Source organism: Phaethon lepturus, unplaced genomic scaffold (assembly GCF_000687285.1).
Source record: "Phaethon lepturus isolate BGI_N335 unplaced genomic scaffold, ASM68728v1 scaffold16051, whole genome shotgun sequence".
NCBI lineage: Eukaryota > Metazoa > Chordata > Aves > Phaethontiformes > Phaethontidae > Phaethon > Phaethon lepturus.
In genome coordinates, this window is record NW_010519996.1 from 10,299 (window position 1) to 24,387 (window position 14,089).

The following is a 14,089-nucleotide window of genomic DNA, read 5'->3' on the forward strand; positions in this document are numbered from 1 at the left end:
TATGTAAAGTAGCTAATGTAGCTTAGTAAGTGAATGTGTGTGGGGTATATTTAGTTTTGAAATCAAAGCATATTGTTAATTTAGAATAATTTTTTTAATAAATCAGAAAAAAGTAATAAATATTATGATTTTCTTTTCTTCCAAGAAACATAACACATTTTAACAACTGAAGGGTTTGTGTAAAAGAATGGCCCAGGCACTTGTTAGAACATCCATATCATGTTTAAATATCATAATTTTTGAGGCTTCTATTCATGCATCACTGGTGTGGAGTACTTTATTCCCGATTTCATGGAGGGGAAATTCAGGGGTAGGAACGACTGTAGTATGGGATCTGGAATGAACTTGATAGGCTTTGCAATTAAGTTGAGTCTCTAAGTGCTTAAGTAACTCTAAGATCTAACTGATTTATCAGCATAATGGATGATGTTGATATTAAAATTCAGTCCAAAATTCCAAGTTCTCTAGTTTAGATTAGTGCCTAATCCACTGAATTACTTGTCTTCAACATTTCCTTTCTTCTCATTTATCTTCTTTTTCACAAATTTGCTCTTAAAGCAAATAATAATGCCCATGAATTACATGTGTGAAAATACATATGTCACAAGGACTCATACAATGGAAAGGTTAAAACTGCACCAAATAAATGTAATGAATGTTTTAATTGCAACAGCAGTTGCTCAGTTCCTATATATACTTAGGTACTCCCATCTACAAGTGTAATACTCCCCCCCCCGCTTACGTAAATATAATTTAAAATGAACATGTAATGTTATAGTCATCATACTTAGCATTGTTACATTGTTATTGAAAATAAGTACTTTATGTTTTAAAGATGCTACTGTATGGAAGTGTCATCTTATCTGAATGATGACACTGAACTGGGAGGAGTATTGGATAGTATACAGTAGGGGACACTCAGATGGAATGATACATCTTTCCTTTTGTGTGTTTTAGAAACCAATTGATTTGAATCATTGTAGAGGTCCAAATAATAGCTTAGGTAAAGCAGGGCTTGTTAAATGGCACTGTCTCAAATGTGGCGTGAAATCGAAACAGGTAGTTCTGAAGTAATTGTGAGGCAGTTTAGCTGGAAAGTGTGGCTAGCAGATGTGCAGGAAACACAATACAAGACATACTTTATTATATGTCAAATCTTTATTCCGTACATTTTAAAATTGTAACAAATCTGTGGATTTAGGTGTACGTATAATGTACACGAACGCCAGGCTCTTCTCCTTCAAAGCAGTGATTTTCATTCTTGCAGATGCCTTACTGTCCTGTACCAGTTATCTTTTTTACAAGCATCACAAACTCATCAAAGCTGACACTTCCATCGTTATTTTTGTCCAACGATTTAATTATGTTATCAAGTGAGAATGAATCCTGTTTTTATAGGAAAAGAATTAAAAAAAAAAAAAAAAAGAAATAAATAGATTGCTATGACTATTTTCCAATGAGGAATATTGCCAAGAAGTGACACAGTCAATAACAGTCAGTGTTACTTGAAGGTGTTACTGGTAGTGTTGTCTTTACCAGTTTTACTGGTTAAACTAGAAATACAGTGCCTGCTATTGCCTGCTAAAAATGTTAACGAAGATATGATAACATTTTGAGAAGTATCAAGTATTACTCAGACAGGTTAATTCAGTCTTGTGGGTAGATTTGGTATTTAGGAAACAGAGCAGGTGGAATAGCTGCAGCCTGTATATAGTCACTAGTAAAAATGCATACCACCCACTGCCTTATTAGATATTAATTTGGGCCCTGCATATGCTATTTGAAAATGTGTTGCTACTACCATTAAGCTTTGGACCAGGACCTGAGATTCTCTTCCCCTCCCTTTTGCCCCTCTTTACTACAAATACTGTATTCACTGTTGAAAAATTCTTGCTAATGTGTTAAATCTAGTTTAGATTATAAGCTCCTTTTATTTGTCATGTCTGGTAAAAGTGCATGTAACATTCTGATGCAGTGACTATTATGATAATATCCCTGATCAGGATAATAATATAAATAGTTAAATAATATAAAAAAGTTTTGATTCATAATTTAAATTTTAAAAATGTTTTCTTTCTTCATACTTTATGTCTATGCATGCTGTATAATGTCCTATCTTGCTTTTATGTTGATTTATTATGGTGCCGTATAATGGTACAGAGTAGATGCTTGAATGTCTGCTATCTAGATAGAAAACATCAGTATTGCTTTTCCTGACTGCTTCCATTTCCACATATCTAGGAAAATGGGTATGGTGCTAAATATAAATATTTAGCTAATATAAAAAGCATTATATTTCTGAATTTGCCGTCACATTTTTGGCAATTAATTTCCGACCTGTTTTTTAAGGGAAAACAACCTTTGTGTTTTATTACTTGTGTTTTTTGGGTTTGTTTTTTTTCTTTAATTAGCCACTTCATGTTAATGGAATGACTAAATTGGATTCCTGTAGTTCTCAAAATACTGGATTTTTCTATTGAGGTGCAACTTCTTTCAGACCTCTAGCAAAAATTGCTTTTGTCAGCTATCTAAAACACAGTATTTAAGGATTTGTTTAGCAAAAGAATCTAGACTGAGTCCTAAGCAGTTCAGGAAAGGTCTGGCAGAGAATATATATGAAATCAGAACCTAGATTTTTTCCAGCTACAGGAAATGGGTATTTCTCTCTCTAGCTTGGTGACATCTCATTTCTTTACTTGTCATATTTCTGGAATGGCAAAACTTCTATTATTTGTGATGGTGGGAACTTAATCTAGATAGAAATTGGCTCATGTCTCTTACTTTTAAATTTGTCCTACTGATTTACTTAGTCTATAGATTTTTCTATATATTTTCTAGATTCAAGCTTCATTATTTAGACTGAAACAAAAAGTATTTTATAAGACTCAGATGCAATATTCTAGGTGAAATTTGGCTTGCATAAAAAAACCCCAAACAAAACAGCTTCTTAGATTTTTGCATTTTATTTCACAGGGCTTTTATAAACTTCCTACTCAGATGCCTGTTTGGGGCTACTGTTCATTAATGTGAATGAAGTTTTATAAGCCAACCCTTACTTAAGGATTATTTATGGAGTCAATGAAACCATTTGGGCACAATAATCTGCCTTGCAACATCACTGCCTGTATTTCCTTTTTCCTATCCATTTCATAGGAAGCACAGTGAATATAATGAGTGAAACTTACCTTCAGGTACTGTGCAAATTGATTCTGAAGTAGATTTTTCAGCCCACCAATGGACAGGGCACTGGTGCTACCCTCCATTAAAGCATACTGGGTAAAATACTTCAGAAGGTTATCATTGAGTAAATGTTCCATGTTTCTCAGATGTTGTCTTGAAGAATAACTGTAAACAAAGCAGACAACAGCAATCCTGTGCATCAGAATTTCGAAATACATCTGACATACTGCTCATTGGTTTACTAACCATGTGAAATGATTAATACTTAACCTAGATGAAAAGAAGTGAAAAGAGCTGTGTTTGATTCTTCCCCCCAGCCTCGTAAAACTCTCCCAAGAAAAAAAATAATCTAAATTAGGTTCAAAGATTTGAAACGCCCAATATATTTAGGTTATGCTTACCTCACTCAAAATCCAGAGCTTTCAAATGTATCCAGCAGAAGTGAGAGTCTCAGATTGGGGCAACCTTTATAGTTGCTTGCATGCTCCACCCTAATTATGAAACTAGCATTTGTCATTGAGTCAGTGCACTAGTTTTATTGTGTTTTCAATAGTCAAAGGAATAGGATGCTTTAGCAGTAGAAATGAGTAATATTTTTTTTTATCTCTGAAATGAGCCGGCATCAGAATCCACTACTGCACTTGATGTAGGTTTTCTTGGCCTTTATAGGCCATCCTGGAGATGTTTTCTGTCTTAAATTTGTGTATTTTACACTTCAAGATATGCCACACATAACAGCCTGGAAAAGGCTTCTATGGGAGCATGTATTGCTTTTGTTATTATACTGGACTTTGGGAAAATGGTAAATATAAATTCGTTTTCAAAAGATCCAGATAAATAAGATATGAAGAAGCTACTTGCTCTTTGTGTGAGTTGATAATCATCAATGCCAAAGCCAGTTCTCCAAATTTTGTGCTATTTCTTAGCACAGGAGAGTGATGAATTTCCTCTGGGATAAAATTTTGGTTGCTACCATTAAGGGTCAGAACACTCCATGATGTGAAAGGAAAAAGACTGAAGTATTCTAAATGGGAAAGGTGAATCTAAGGTTCCGAAAAACGGTTTCTTCTTGGGAACACCTTCATAACTGAGTATCGTGTTCTGCAGGTTCTGAAATCATGTTCCGTTGATGGTCTGTGGGGCATTTTTGAGTGATACTCAGCCCGTGGTTGATGCTTCATGACCCAACACTGCTGGTTTTGCAACTGCTGAGTTGCTGGCTCTGGCTGTGGTTTCTACATGTGGTTTCTAATCTGCCTGATGTCTGCTGTTGTCATTTTTTTGGTGCCTAGCTGCAGGCTGACGTACTAGATCTTTCACCCTGTGTAGCGCTTATTGAGAATCAATTACCACTGTATCACTTACAACTCTGAGCCAAGAGCTTTGTGGGTCTGTAGGAGATGGATGGGTTGGAAGGGCTGTGTTTGGAACTGCAGGTGTATGGGTCTAGGGTTCCATGACAGATAGCTAGGAGGCTTCCGGAGAAGACTGGGCAAGCTTTGCTAGATAATCATGTAGACGAATATCCTGCATTAGCAGCCTGCGTGCATGTGCTTATACTCGCTTCTCAAAGTGTCAGAGAAAAGAGTATTATAAGAGTCTTCCAGAGATTGTATAATTCATTCTTCCCTTTGCCTTAGAGTGGGATCAGCAGTATTTATATTGGATGTCTTAAATATTAAAATATTCTTAAGTGCCTTAAGTAATGGGGATTCCACAGCCTCCTTCTCTGGTCCATTCCTTGTGGTTCCTTATCTTACTATCAGACAGTATTACTGTACGTCCACATGCCTTTCTGCACTTAAGCCCTTTGCTTCTCCTGTGTCCACAGATAGGGAGAACAGGTCTACCATCTTTCTTCTTAAAACGGCCTTTAACATATCAGAAAAATCCTCTGTCCTCCTTTTTTAGTTCAAAAATCCTTGCTAATTTAGTCTTCCTTTGGGAGTCTTGCTTCTTGGATCTACTCATCTTTTCTTGACTTTTTCCAAGTGGTTCCCATCCTGCTTGAGATGCCATGTCCAAAGCTGTACAGCTTGTTCACCACTCTGGGTGCTCATGGTGTTGCAGATTTAAATGGTGCCTGAAGCACTTGGTTGATGAGGAGAACCTGTATGTCATTCTACAGGGAGGTGGCAAGCTACAGGTCTTTAATAGTGGAAAACTTTGTCAAGTTTCTTGACACTTTATTTCAAGCTTGTTGTGGGGAGGACAAATACACTGATTTCAAATTCAATGCAAAAGCTTGGCATTAAATTGAGGGTCAGAGAACTGGGGTCAGGCATCCTCCAATCTTTGTCCAATCCAACTGAAGGATGAAGCTGGAAACGTACTTTCTGCTGTGTTTGCTTTCTGGCTCAACAGAAAGTCAGGAACTGCTGCTGTCATCACTAGCAGAACCTCTACTGCTGCTAGAGTAGATGGTGGTAACAGTGCAAGCAAGTCTGGGAGTCTTGGGCTGGAATGCATTGTATGAGTTGGGGCAAGTCCTGTACACCAAACTGGGGCATGAACTCTATGGCATTTGTGACAATAAGATAATCATAAAGTCCCTTTCTCTTCCCCTTCTTTCCACAAACAAAATGAAAAACTAACATCTATCCCTTTCTCCTTTCATCCTGTTTTTCCACCTTTGGTAAATGGTGAAATTTTAGTAGCAGTGCAGGACTAGGTGTTCTGCTAAGGCTTCTGCTTTCCATCTGCTAATTTCTCCTTTCTCCCTTTCTCCTTTCATCCTGTTTTTCCACCTTTGGTAAATGGTGAAATTTTAGTAGCAGTGCAGGACTAGGTGTTCTGCTAAGGCTTCTGCTTTCCATCTGCTAATTCTCCTTGCCTACAGTTCCTGCCTGTAGGATTAAGCCTCACCACATGTACTACTTTATCCCTGTTGGAAGCGGTGTCAGGAAGCTGGTGTGCCTGATGTGTATTGTTGATATTACAGTATTTGCAAAACTCTTTTTTAAGTATTCAAATGACTTGTCTTTACTTGTACCAAAGGCACCTCCCTGTCTTGAAGATGTAGTAGGAAGAAGCTTAGTAGTATGGAAAAAGAATTGCATTTCGAGGGATCACAACTCAAGGAATTCAGCACATTAGCCTTGTCAATTTGTTAAGGGTTCATTAAAGAACACCTAATTGCAAAATAGCATAACCAGTTTTACTGAAACATCTTCCCATGAAAGTGAGAGACCAATGTCTGGAAATTTAGGTGACCCGCTCAAGAGTTGCATGCCAAATCTGGGGAAGAATCCAGTCTCCTCAGATCAGCTTTATTCACAAGGCACTGTAATCTATAAGAGAGTATCTGAATGGGAGAGTGGCAGAGTTGGAATTTGTAGTTTGATCTCCCAATTTGTCCTCTCATTTAGACCGCAGTGCCCTCCTCCAATAATTTGTGTGGTATCTCTGAACTCTGTATTGTAATCAGCAACAGAACTCAGTTTGGCAGGCGCCAGTACTGTCTTTATCAGAAAGACTCCTTTGTAGGACATAAGTGCTATTCTGAAATAGATACAGTTTATCCAGCACAACCCAGCAGCGGCAGAATGATATCCAGGGGTAAAAAATTCTGGTCTCTGACCAAGAATTTGAACAAAGGTAGGGGAAGATAATATATTCCTGTTGCCACGATTAGATGATGTGTGACTAGCAGACAGCAGCATTTATCTATAGCGAAGAACAGCACTTGGTACCAAGCTTTGATGTCTGTGCAAGCTGACTCCCAGTGTAGAAGCAGCAGTCCAGATTTGGTTACACTGTTTTGCTGCTCTTTCTATATATGAATATATATAATTCCTGGAGTTTATGACATAATTCAATTAGGTTTGCCCTGGGCTAGATAAATCATGTTAGTAAGCACCTTATCCTTTTGGAATTGATGTTTTTATTGTAGCTTAGATACAAAGCCATTAGCACAAAAAGAGTTAAGTTGATCGTGTGTTTTAAGTCTGTTTAGGGATGCACATCACACACATGTCCCTGTGATCATTGTGTGTCATTTTCTTTCAATGATGGTGTCTGCAGATTCAATATTCAGTCAAAATTGGCTATTAGTGAGTATTGCCCTAGTAAACAGGTTTGCTGGCAAATTTGGAGCAAGCAATTCTAATCACATTGGAGGGTGAGAGAATACAAGCTGCAGGGATGACTGAAGTTTGGGCACCACTGCTAGTGATAGGAGTGGTGAAGCTTATGGCATCATGATCACATGCTCTTCATGTACGTTTAATGATGGATTAATGGGATGGTGACTCAGGTACTATCTCTTTTTGCCCTTGTCACATCATTCCTGCCACCATTGGTGGCTGAATGGTATGTGAGTCTGTGCTTCTTCTTTACCTTAATGTGCTGGACTATAAATTGGATTGGTCTACAAGTGGATTTCTATGCCATTCACTGACACTGTTAGGACAGGGCACCTTCCACAGGGGTGGGGCTGTCACCTGAGGGCAGCAACTATCTCGGTCATCCTGTTTAATCCTCTGCTGATGGGTTAACGCCCTAACTCTCCAGTATTTTTCCACCTTCTTCAGTGTATTTTATTGTAGCAGCACCACTATTACTTGTATGTGAGCCCAACTACTTTAAAGCTCGTTGAGAAATCTCTGTGAGGCCTATGTTACAGCCTGACTGCAGTATAGAAGTGTCTACTGTCAAGGTGAAGTTGGCTGTAACTGAGAACACATATCTGTGGATGTTGTGCATTTGGAAAGAAAGAGCAGGAGATGGTTTTATGCTTAGTATTCACTTATTTCTACTTGTATGCTGCTTCTGCATCATCTCTAGCTTCCAGACATCAGTCACTAGATCAAAGCCCTTTGTTAACTTTGGTTACTTTCTGGAGTGGAAGTGGAGAAAGATAATGGAACAATTTAAGTAAAACAGGCTGGGTTAGGGACTCTGTGGAATATATGATTTCTTATCTGATGTGCAAAGAATTCTTGCACACATGTCAAATAAGTTTGATTTCTTATTGAGTAAAGCAGCAGAGCAGTATTTGTATAGAACTAATGCAAGTATAAAGAATGTACACGTATCTATGCCTGTTGTAAAATATCAATCCCCATGCTGCAACTGACATTAAGAATGGGTTACGTACAATAATACATCAGTAGGAATAAATCTTTTGAAATAGCTGTATTGTAGATAATCAGCAAATAATAAAAGGAAAGCCGTGGAGATGCAGACGTCTGCTGCTACTACAATGTATGTTCATTTTGGCTATAAAGGATTTGGTGAGTTCTGCAGAGAATCAGTCCTGCAACTGCAGTCATCTGCAGCCATTCTTGCACTGTCTGCAAAAAGGAAAAAGCTTTAAAGTTGGGATACTGATAGTCAGTCTGCTACATGGGACCTTTTTCAAGGTGTATGTTGGCAGGTGTGGGAGCTAACTCTCTCATGCAAATAGGGGAATTGTGATAGAACTTTTCAATGTTGCCAGTGCCATGGCTTCTTACTGTCAGACTGGGAGGAGGCAAAGGACAGACAGAGAGAGAAGGAACATCCAGTAAACAAATTTTCTGAAAAAGATCAAATAATTATGGGTGAGAAGTTCAGCAAACTGCACTACAGCCATTGTAGAGAACCTGGCATTGCTTTGAGGTATGGAACTGTTAGATGGAAGTTGAGGATGAGTTGTGTTCCTTTATGTGTCACAGTTGATGCATTCCTTATGGTAAAATTGCCATTGTTTGTAAAACCTCCAGTGATGACGTGTAAAAGGGTTGGCTCATCTCACAAATTAAACTTCAACTATATGGGTTATCCTGACAAGAGTTTCTTCCAGGCCCTCCCTTGTTATACTATGACATATACCTAATGAGACATTGAAGGTGTCTCCCTAAACAGGACTGGGTGCGGCTGCTACAGGGGTGAATGATTTAATATGATGCGTTGTTTGTAGTCAGCTTTAAATTGGTGGTGTGTTATTCACTGTAGCTATATGTGTCCACTTTTGCTGTCATATGTACACATCTGGCAGGCAAACTATTATATCACTGAAACTCCCTGTGATGTAGCTATTCTATGTTACACAAGACAGTTTTGAGGCAGAATGTATTTCAAGAAGAGGTTTTATCCTTCCACTTTCTGAAACTTGGCTCATGCAGCAGTGCAATAAGGTCATTATGGCCACAGCTGAAATTTAATGTTAGTGTAATTGCTGAAACCTTAAAACTTTTTGTTCCTTCCTAAACTCGGATTTGTTTTTTAAAGTTCTTTTCTTAAGAGTGCTCAAAAATGTATAAATCTCCGTTCCAGTAAGGCACATATGGATTTACAGAGGAGTAATGTTTTGCTAAGTATCAGGTAGGGCAAAGTAAGCGTAAGTAAGGTAATGCTGTACAAGGGGCACTAGCAAGTTTGTTATTTCCCTGATGAGATGAAGCCTTCTCTCAGCTGTCCTCTGACCTTGTAGATGCTTGGACTCTAGATGTCTCAGCTGTGTCTAAGAACCCTTCTTCATCCTGAAAATGGAATCAATGAGGAGAGATAGAATCGAGTTCTGTAGTTTGTTTTCAAAGCATTGTTGTTGCTCTTATTGCAAACCTGATGGACTGCTCAAAAGAGGCCTAGAGGTCCACCTAATAAACCACATAATGTAGGAATTACTTGGCACTGAGGTGCTTAAATCTCAAAGTATGAAAATACTAGTAAGAAACTCCTTTGCCCAGCTTTCTTCTTGCCTAGAAATACTGTTTTCATGCAAGTCCAGGACTCCTGTCTGTCAATGTAATAATCCTGCTCAATCCTACTAGTGAGTCAGAAATGACACATCTGGTTGTCTTGATCCTGGAAGGGCCTAATCCATTATGTATTCTTACAGTTTATTTAATATGATTTGAAAGAAAGGTGCCTGATATAATGTGAGTTAGTGACGCTTGCTTTCAAAGCAAGCCTACAGCTTGAGATGATATGGTGATGTGACAGGATACTCTTGATTTTCTTTGTGTGGAAGGTGGTGAATCCTGGGTTCTGGCTTCTCTGTCTAAAACAATTTTGCCTTTTACATTAAACAGCAGGAGCTGGGAGAGTGAGTATTCTGAATTTTTGACCACATGGGCTAGTGCGCAGTCTTGAGTAGATGTCTTTGTACACTGGGTAGGGACAGTTGGCCCTCAGCACAGTTACAATGCTAAAGCACCTAGAAATCGGGCACTAAGGTCTTTTATCAGAATTGTTCTGCAATGACCGTCTAGGTGACTGCAACTGCTGCAGCTGTGCTGGCCTCGCTGCTGAAGCAGAAGGGAATTATTGAGACAGTGCCACAATACTGAGTAAAGGTGCTTGTGCTAGGAAATGACCACCTGCCTTCCTACAGGAACAGGTAAGTTTGGGGAAAACAGCAGCAACCATGAGAGGTCCTCTTAAGGAGAAAGAAATGGAGGTCATTTTGCAAAGCTTCTTTGGTAGCAACCTCTGAATCTCTCTGTTCAATTTCTTTACCTTCAGCACTCTGTAAGAACAGCTGGATCATCCTCACCAGCCTGGTCAGACTCAGCAACACAAAATGCGGAGGCAGAGAAATAAACAGCATAGTAGTAGGAACCTTGGAGATCTCTCTATGATTCAGAGGAAGAGGTGTTTATATGCACTGGTTAATCTCCAATAGTTGCTAATGCTCAGTCAGAAGGCTGCAAGTGTGCTATGCCATGTAAAATCAGATTATTAGTGGTATTCTGGGATATGTTTCATTATCAATGAAATCATGTTGTTGTTTCAACAACAAAATGATGTTACAAAGTAACGGCTTTACCTTTGGCATACAAAGCCCTCATCTGTTAGCACTTTGATGTGTTGATTTGTAGATATAATAGAAATTTGCAAAATTCTTTCCAAAGGAAGACTGTCAAAATGTTCTTTAAGTAAATTTCCATGAATAACTTTGTTTCAGTTTGCTCTGATATGAGAACTTGGGACAACGGAACATCATGATTTAACCCCAGCCAGCAACTAAACACCACACAGCCACTAGCTCACCCCCACCCCTTGGCAGGATGGGGGAGAGAATCAGTAGAGTAAAAGTGGGAAAACTTGCAGGTTGAAATAGAGATAGCTTTAACATGTTTCTTAGGATTCAGAACCAAGAGTGGAGACGATTTTGTAAGAAAGTTTTAAGTGTCTTTATCTTGTAAGGGTGTGCCATGTGGAGCTCAGCCTTAAGGCTAGCATCAATGTGGAACAGACTTGGAACCCCAAGATACCTGTGCATGCTATATGGCCTTTGTACATCAAAACTGCCAAAGCATCAAAAAAGGAGAAATATTGGTTTTCCCTTAAGACATTACTAAAGTTGTTGTTTTCCCATCACCTCTGCACACTCACCTTCTATTGTCTATCACATCCTAGGATTAAAAAGCCCTAATACCTAGCTATGAAGAATCTGGAGTTATACATTTAAAAGTAATGAAAATATATGTATAAAACCACTTGGTGATTATTGCATTGCAGCCAAAAGATAATATAGATTTAATTAGCTGTGGCTTTCATTGGCATTATCATTTGGCTTGGCTAATTACAGAGAGCTTGTGTGGGGATCAGAGACGTAACTTGCCATGGAACTGTTAACATTGGTCTTCACTGATGAGAAGGAAGCCCAACAATTGCCCAAGAGCCTGGCAAAAATACCAAAGCCTCAGTATTGCTCAATGTGAAAACTGAAAAATAAGTTTTGACAAATCACAGGAGACATTCTGTGTCTGCAAACACCACAGATTGACAACCATTGCTTTTTGGCACAGATTGACTGTGCAAAACTTTCTGTCTTGTGGCAGAAAAATATTCTAAACTTTCTCAAAATAATCTATTTTAAGTAGAGATAATTAGAGTTCTTGCAAGGTTTGCTTTGTCTTGCTGTTTCTCTCACTGTGAATGTGGAATTATAAGTGATGGTATAGAGAAACAATATGAATTCTGTAACGCCAAATAAATTACCTTTTTTGAAATTCATTCTCGTTAGCAACGTTATGTGGTGAATATATTTATATTAGCACCTTTTCACCCAACTTAACTGCTTTTTACCTGTGTTTTCTGAGCTGGAATTTAAGCGACAAGACACATTTAATCATCTTTGTCTTCTTGGAGGCATTAGAGAGCCAGCACTTAAGCAAACAACTGAAAAAGTTTCTAAAAATTCTTTTGTCAGTGAATTTATTTAATTTCTTCCTCATTCCACCACCTCTTTGCAAACTCAGCAAAACCTGAAGTTCGAGTGACAGATAGCCCTGGGAGGACCTTTATTTGAGATAATGAATTAAAAGGAAAAAACTCTGCTTTCCTCTTAGAACCCAGATTGAACTGATGAAATATATTTATGAACTAAGCACACCTGTGGTTATATCTCAGGTAGGCAATGCATTTGGTGTTCTCCAGTGCATTTTATAGTACCACCTTTACTTAAGAAAAGCATACTGGGTCAGATCACAGCTCAGTCTAGACCAAAGGCCCATTTAGCCCATCACCTGTCTCCATTGTTATCTATGAATAATTATTTGTGGAAAAATACAGTAGAGCAGGTGTACAGTCATGCTTCCTCAGTATATTTTCTTATTTCTTACAACTTATAGCTCAGATGTTTTCAAGCCAGAGAAGACTGGTAGACCTAAACTGCACAGTATGAACTGTGGCCAGCACAGACATAAGAAGTGTTATAATGATCTCCTCTGTTGTGGTCTTTCTTCCTTTTGTAATTGCTAATAATGTTGAATAGCTTTTGACTCTGACTGAGTGTTGAACTGACATCCTCATGGCATTATCTATTGGAATCTCAAGGTCCTGTTCCCAAGGGGCTGTGATCAGCTCAAAGCCTGTAACTGTGGTGCAAAATTAAGCTTGTTTTATCCCCCATGCATGGCTTTATATTTGATTCTGCTGAATTTCACCTGACATTTTAATGTTTGATCACTAAGTTTCAGAAGGTCCGTTTGTGATTCTTTGTAGTAAGCCCTCATCTTTATTACCCTCAGTAAATTAGGTGTCATCAACAGGCTGTCACCTACTGTTCATTCTTTTTTCTTTTTATCTAGTAAGTTGAATGTACTATTCCTAGAGCCTTGCTCAACTCTACTAGAGATTTTCCTCCACTGTGAAAAACTGCATTTTCTTCTACATTTGTACTTTTATCTTTTAACTGTATTTTGTGTGTGTTAATCCCATAGATGCTTAGTTTTCTATGTCTTTGATGACATGCCTTACATGCCTTTCTAACATCTGTTAGAAATCAAAGCGGACTCTGATTATCAACCAAACCTCCCTTATCCATGTACTTTTCCTGTGAAGAACTTCAGTAGCTATAAGACAGACAACTTCCCTTTACAAAATCTTCGTTGACAGTGTCCCAACCTGTTACAACTGCCCAGGTGCCCCTTACTTCTACATTTTTGTTAAAGGTTCTGCTAGGTTGCCTGGCATGGACATCAGGGGATTCAGTGGTACTATAGGTCTCTCTATATCCTTTGAAGCATTTGCCACTTCAGAGTCTTTGGGTGACAAGGCTGATGAGAGGTTATTCACCACAGTTACTAGATCAGCTATTTCACTCTTCAGTTGCTTCAAAACTGAGTGAGCACCATCTGTTTCCAGTGATTTCTTGCTGTCCCTTTTGTCTGTTTGTTTTGTAACCACTTCTTTTAACACTTCAATTTGAGATGGGTGCATCAGAGTCTCCCATGAAGAAGGTTTTTTAGCTTGGGAATGTCTTTCAAACTCCCTGACAGTGCACACAAGCAAAATGCTCATTTTTTTATGCGTTAGTCATAGCTTCTTCAAGTGAGAGTTTTATTTTCTTTTTTAATCCTGATATTTGATTAGCTTTACAATGCCAGAATTTCCTCCTTAAATTAAAATGAATGAAAAGTAATTTACTTTTAGTTATTGATGCCTTTTACAAGTTGCTTCTGAAATATTTGGAAGG

At 38.3% G+C, this 14,089-nt stretch overlaps 2 protein-coding genes across 2 annotated transcripts in view; one reads left to right on the forward strand and one right to left on the reverse strand.

Moving 5' to 3' along the window:
* LOC104628605 (CTP synthase 2-like) overlaps nt 1-14,089 on the forward strand; it is a 53,217-nt gene that overhangs the window by 10,220 nt on the left and 28,908 nt on the right. The window lies entirely within an intron of this gene.
* On the reverse strand, nt 1,273-3,317 carry LOC104628604 (protein S100-G-like). Its single transcript, XM_010297248.1, has 2 exons — nt 3,186-3,317; nt 1,273-1,386 (listed from the first exon to the last, which is right to left on the reverse strand). The coding sequence occupies exons 1-2, from the start codon at nt 3,315-3,317 to the stop codon at nt 1,273-1,275; spliced, it is 246 nt and encodes an 81-aa protein (XP_010295550.1).

What these genes read in the sequence shown, in the direction of transcription:
- LOC104628604 (XM_010297248.1), bottom strand. Translation starts at nt 3,317, where the DNA reads ATGGAACATTTACTCAATGATAACCTTCTGAAGTATTTTACCCAGTAT. An exon ending in AATTTGCACAGTACCTGAAG is followed by an intron (nt 1,387 to 3,185) that starts GTAAGTTTCACT and finishes CTATAAAAACAG; the next exon opens with GATTCATTCTCACTTGATAA.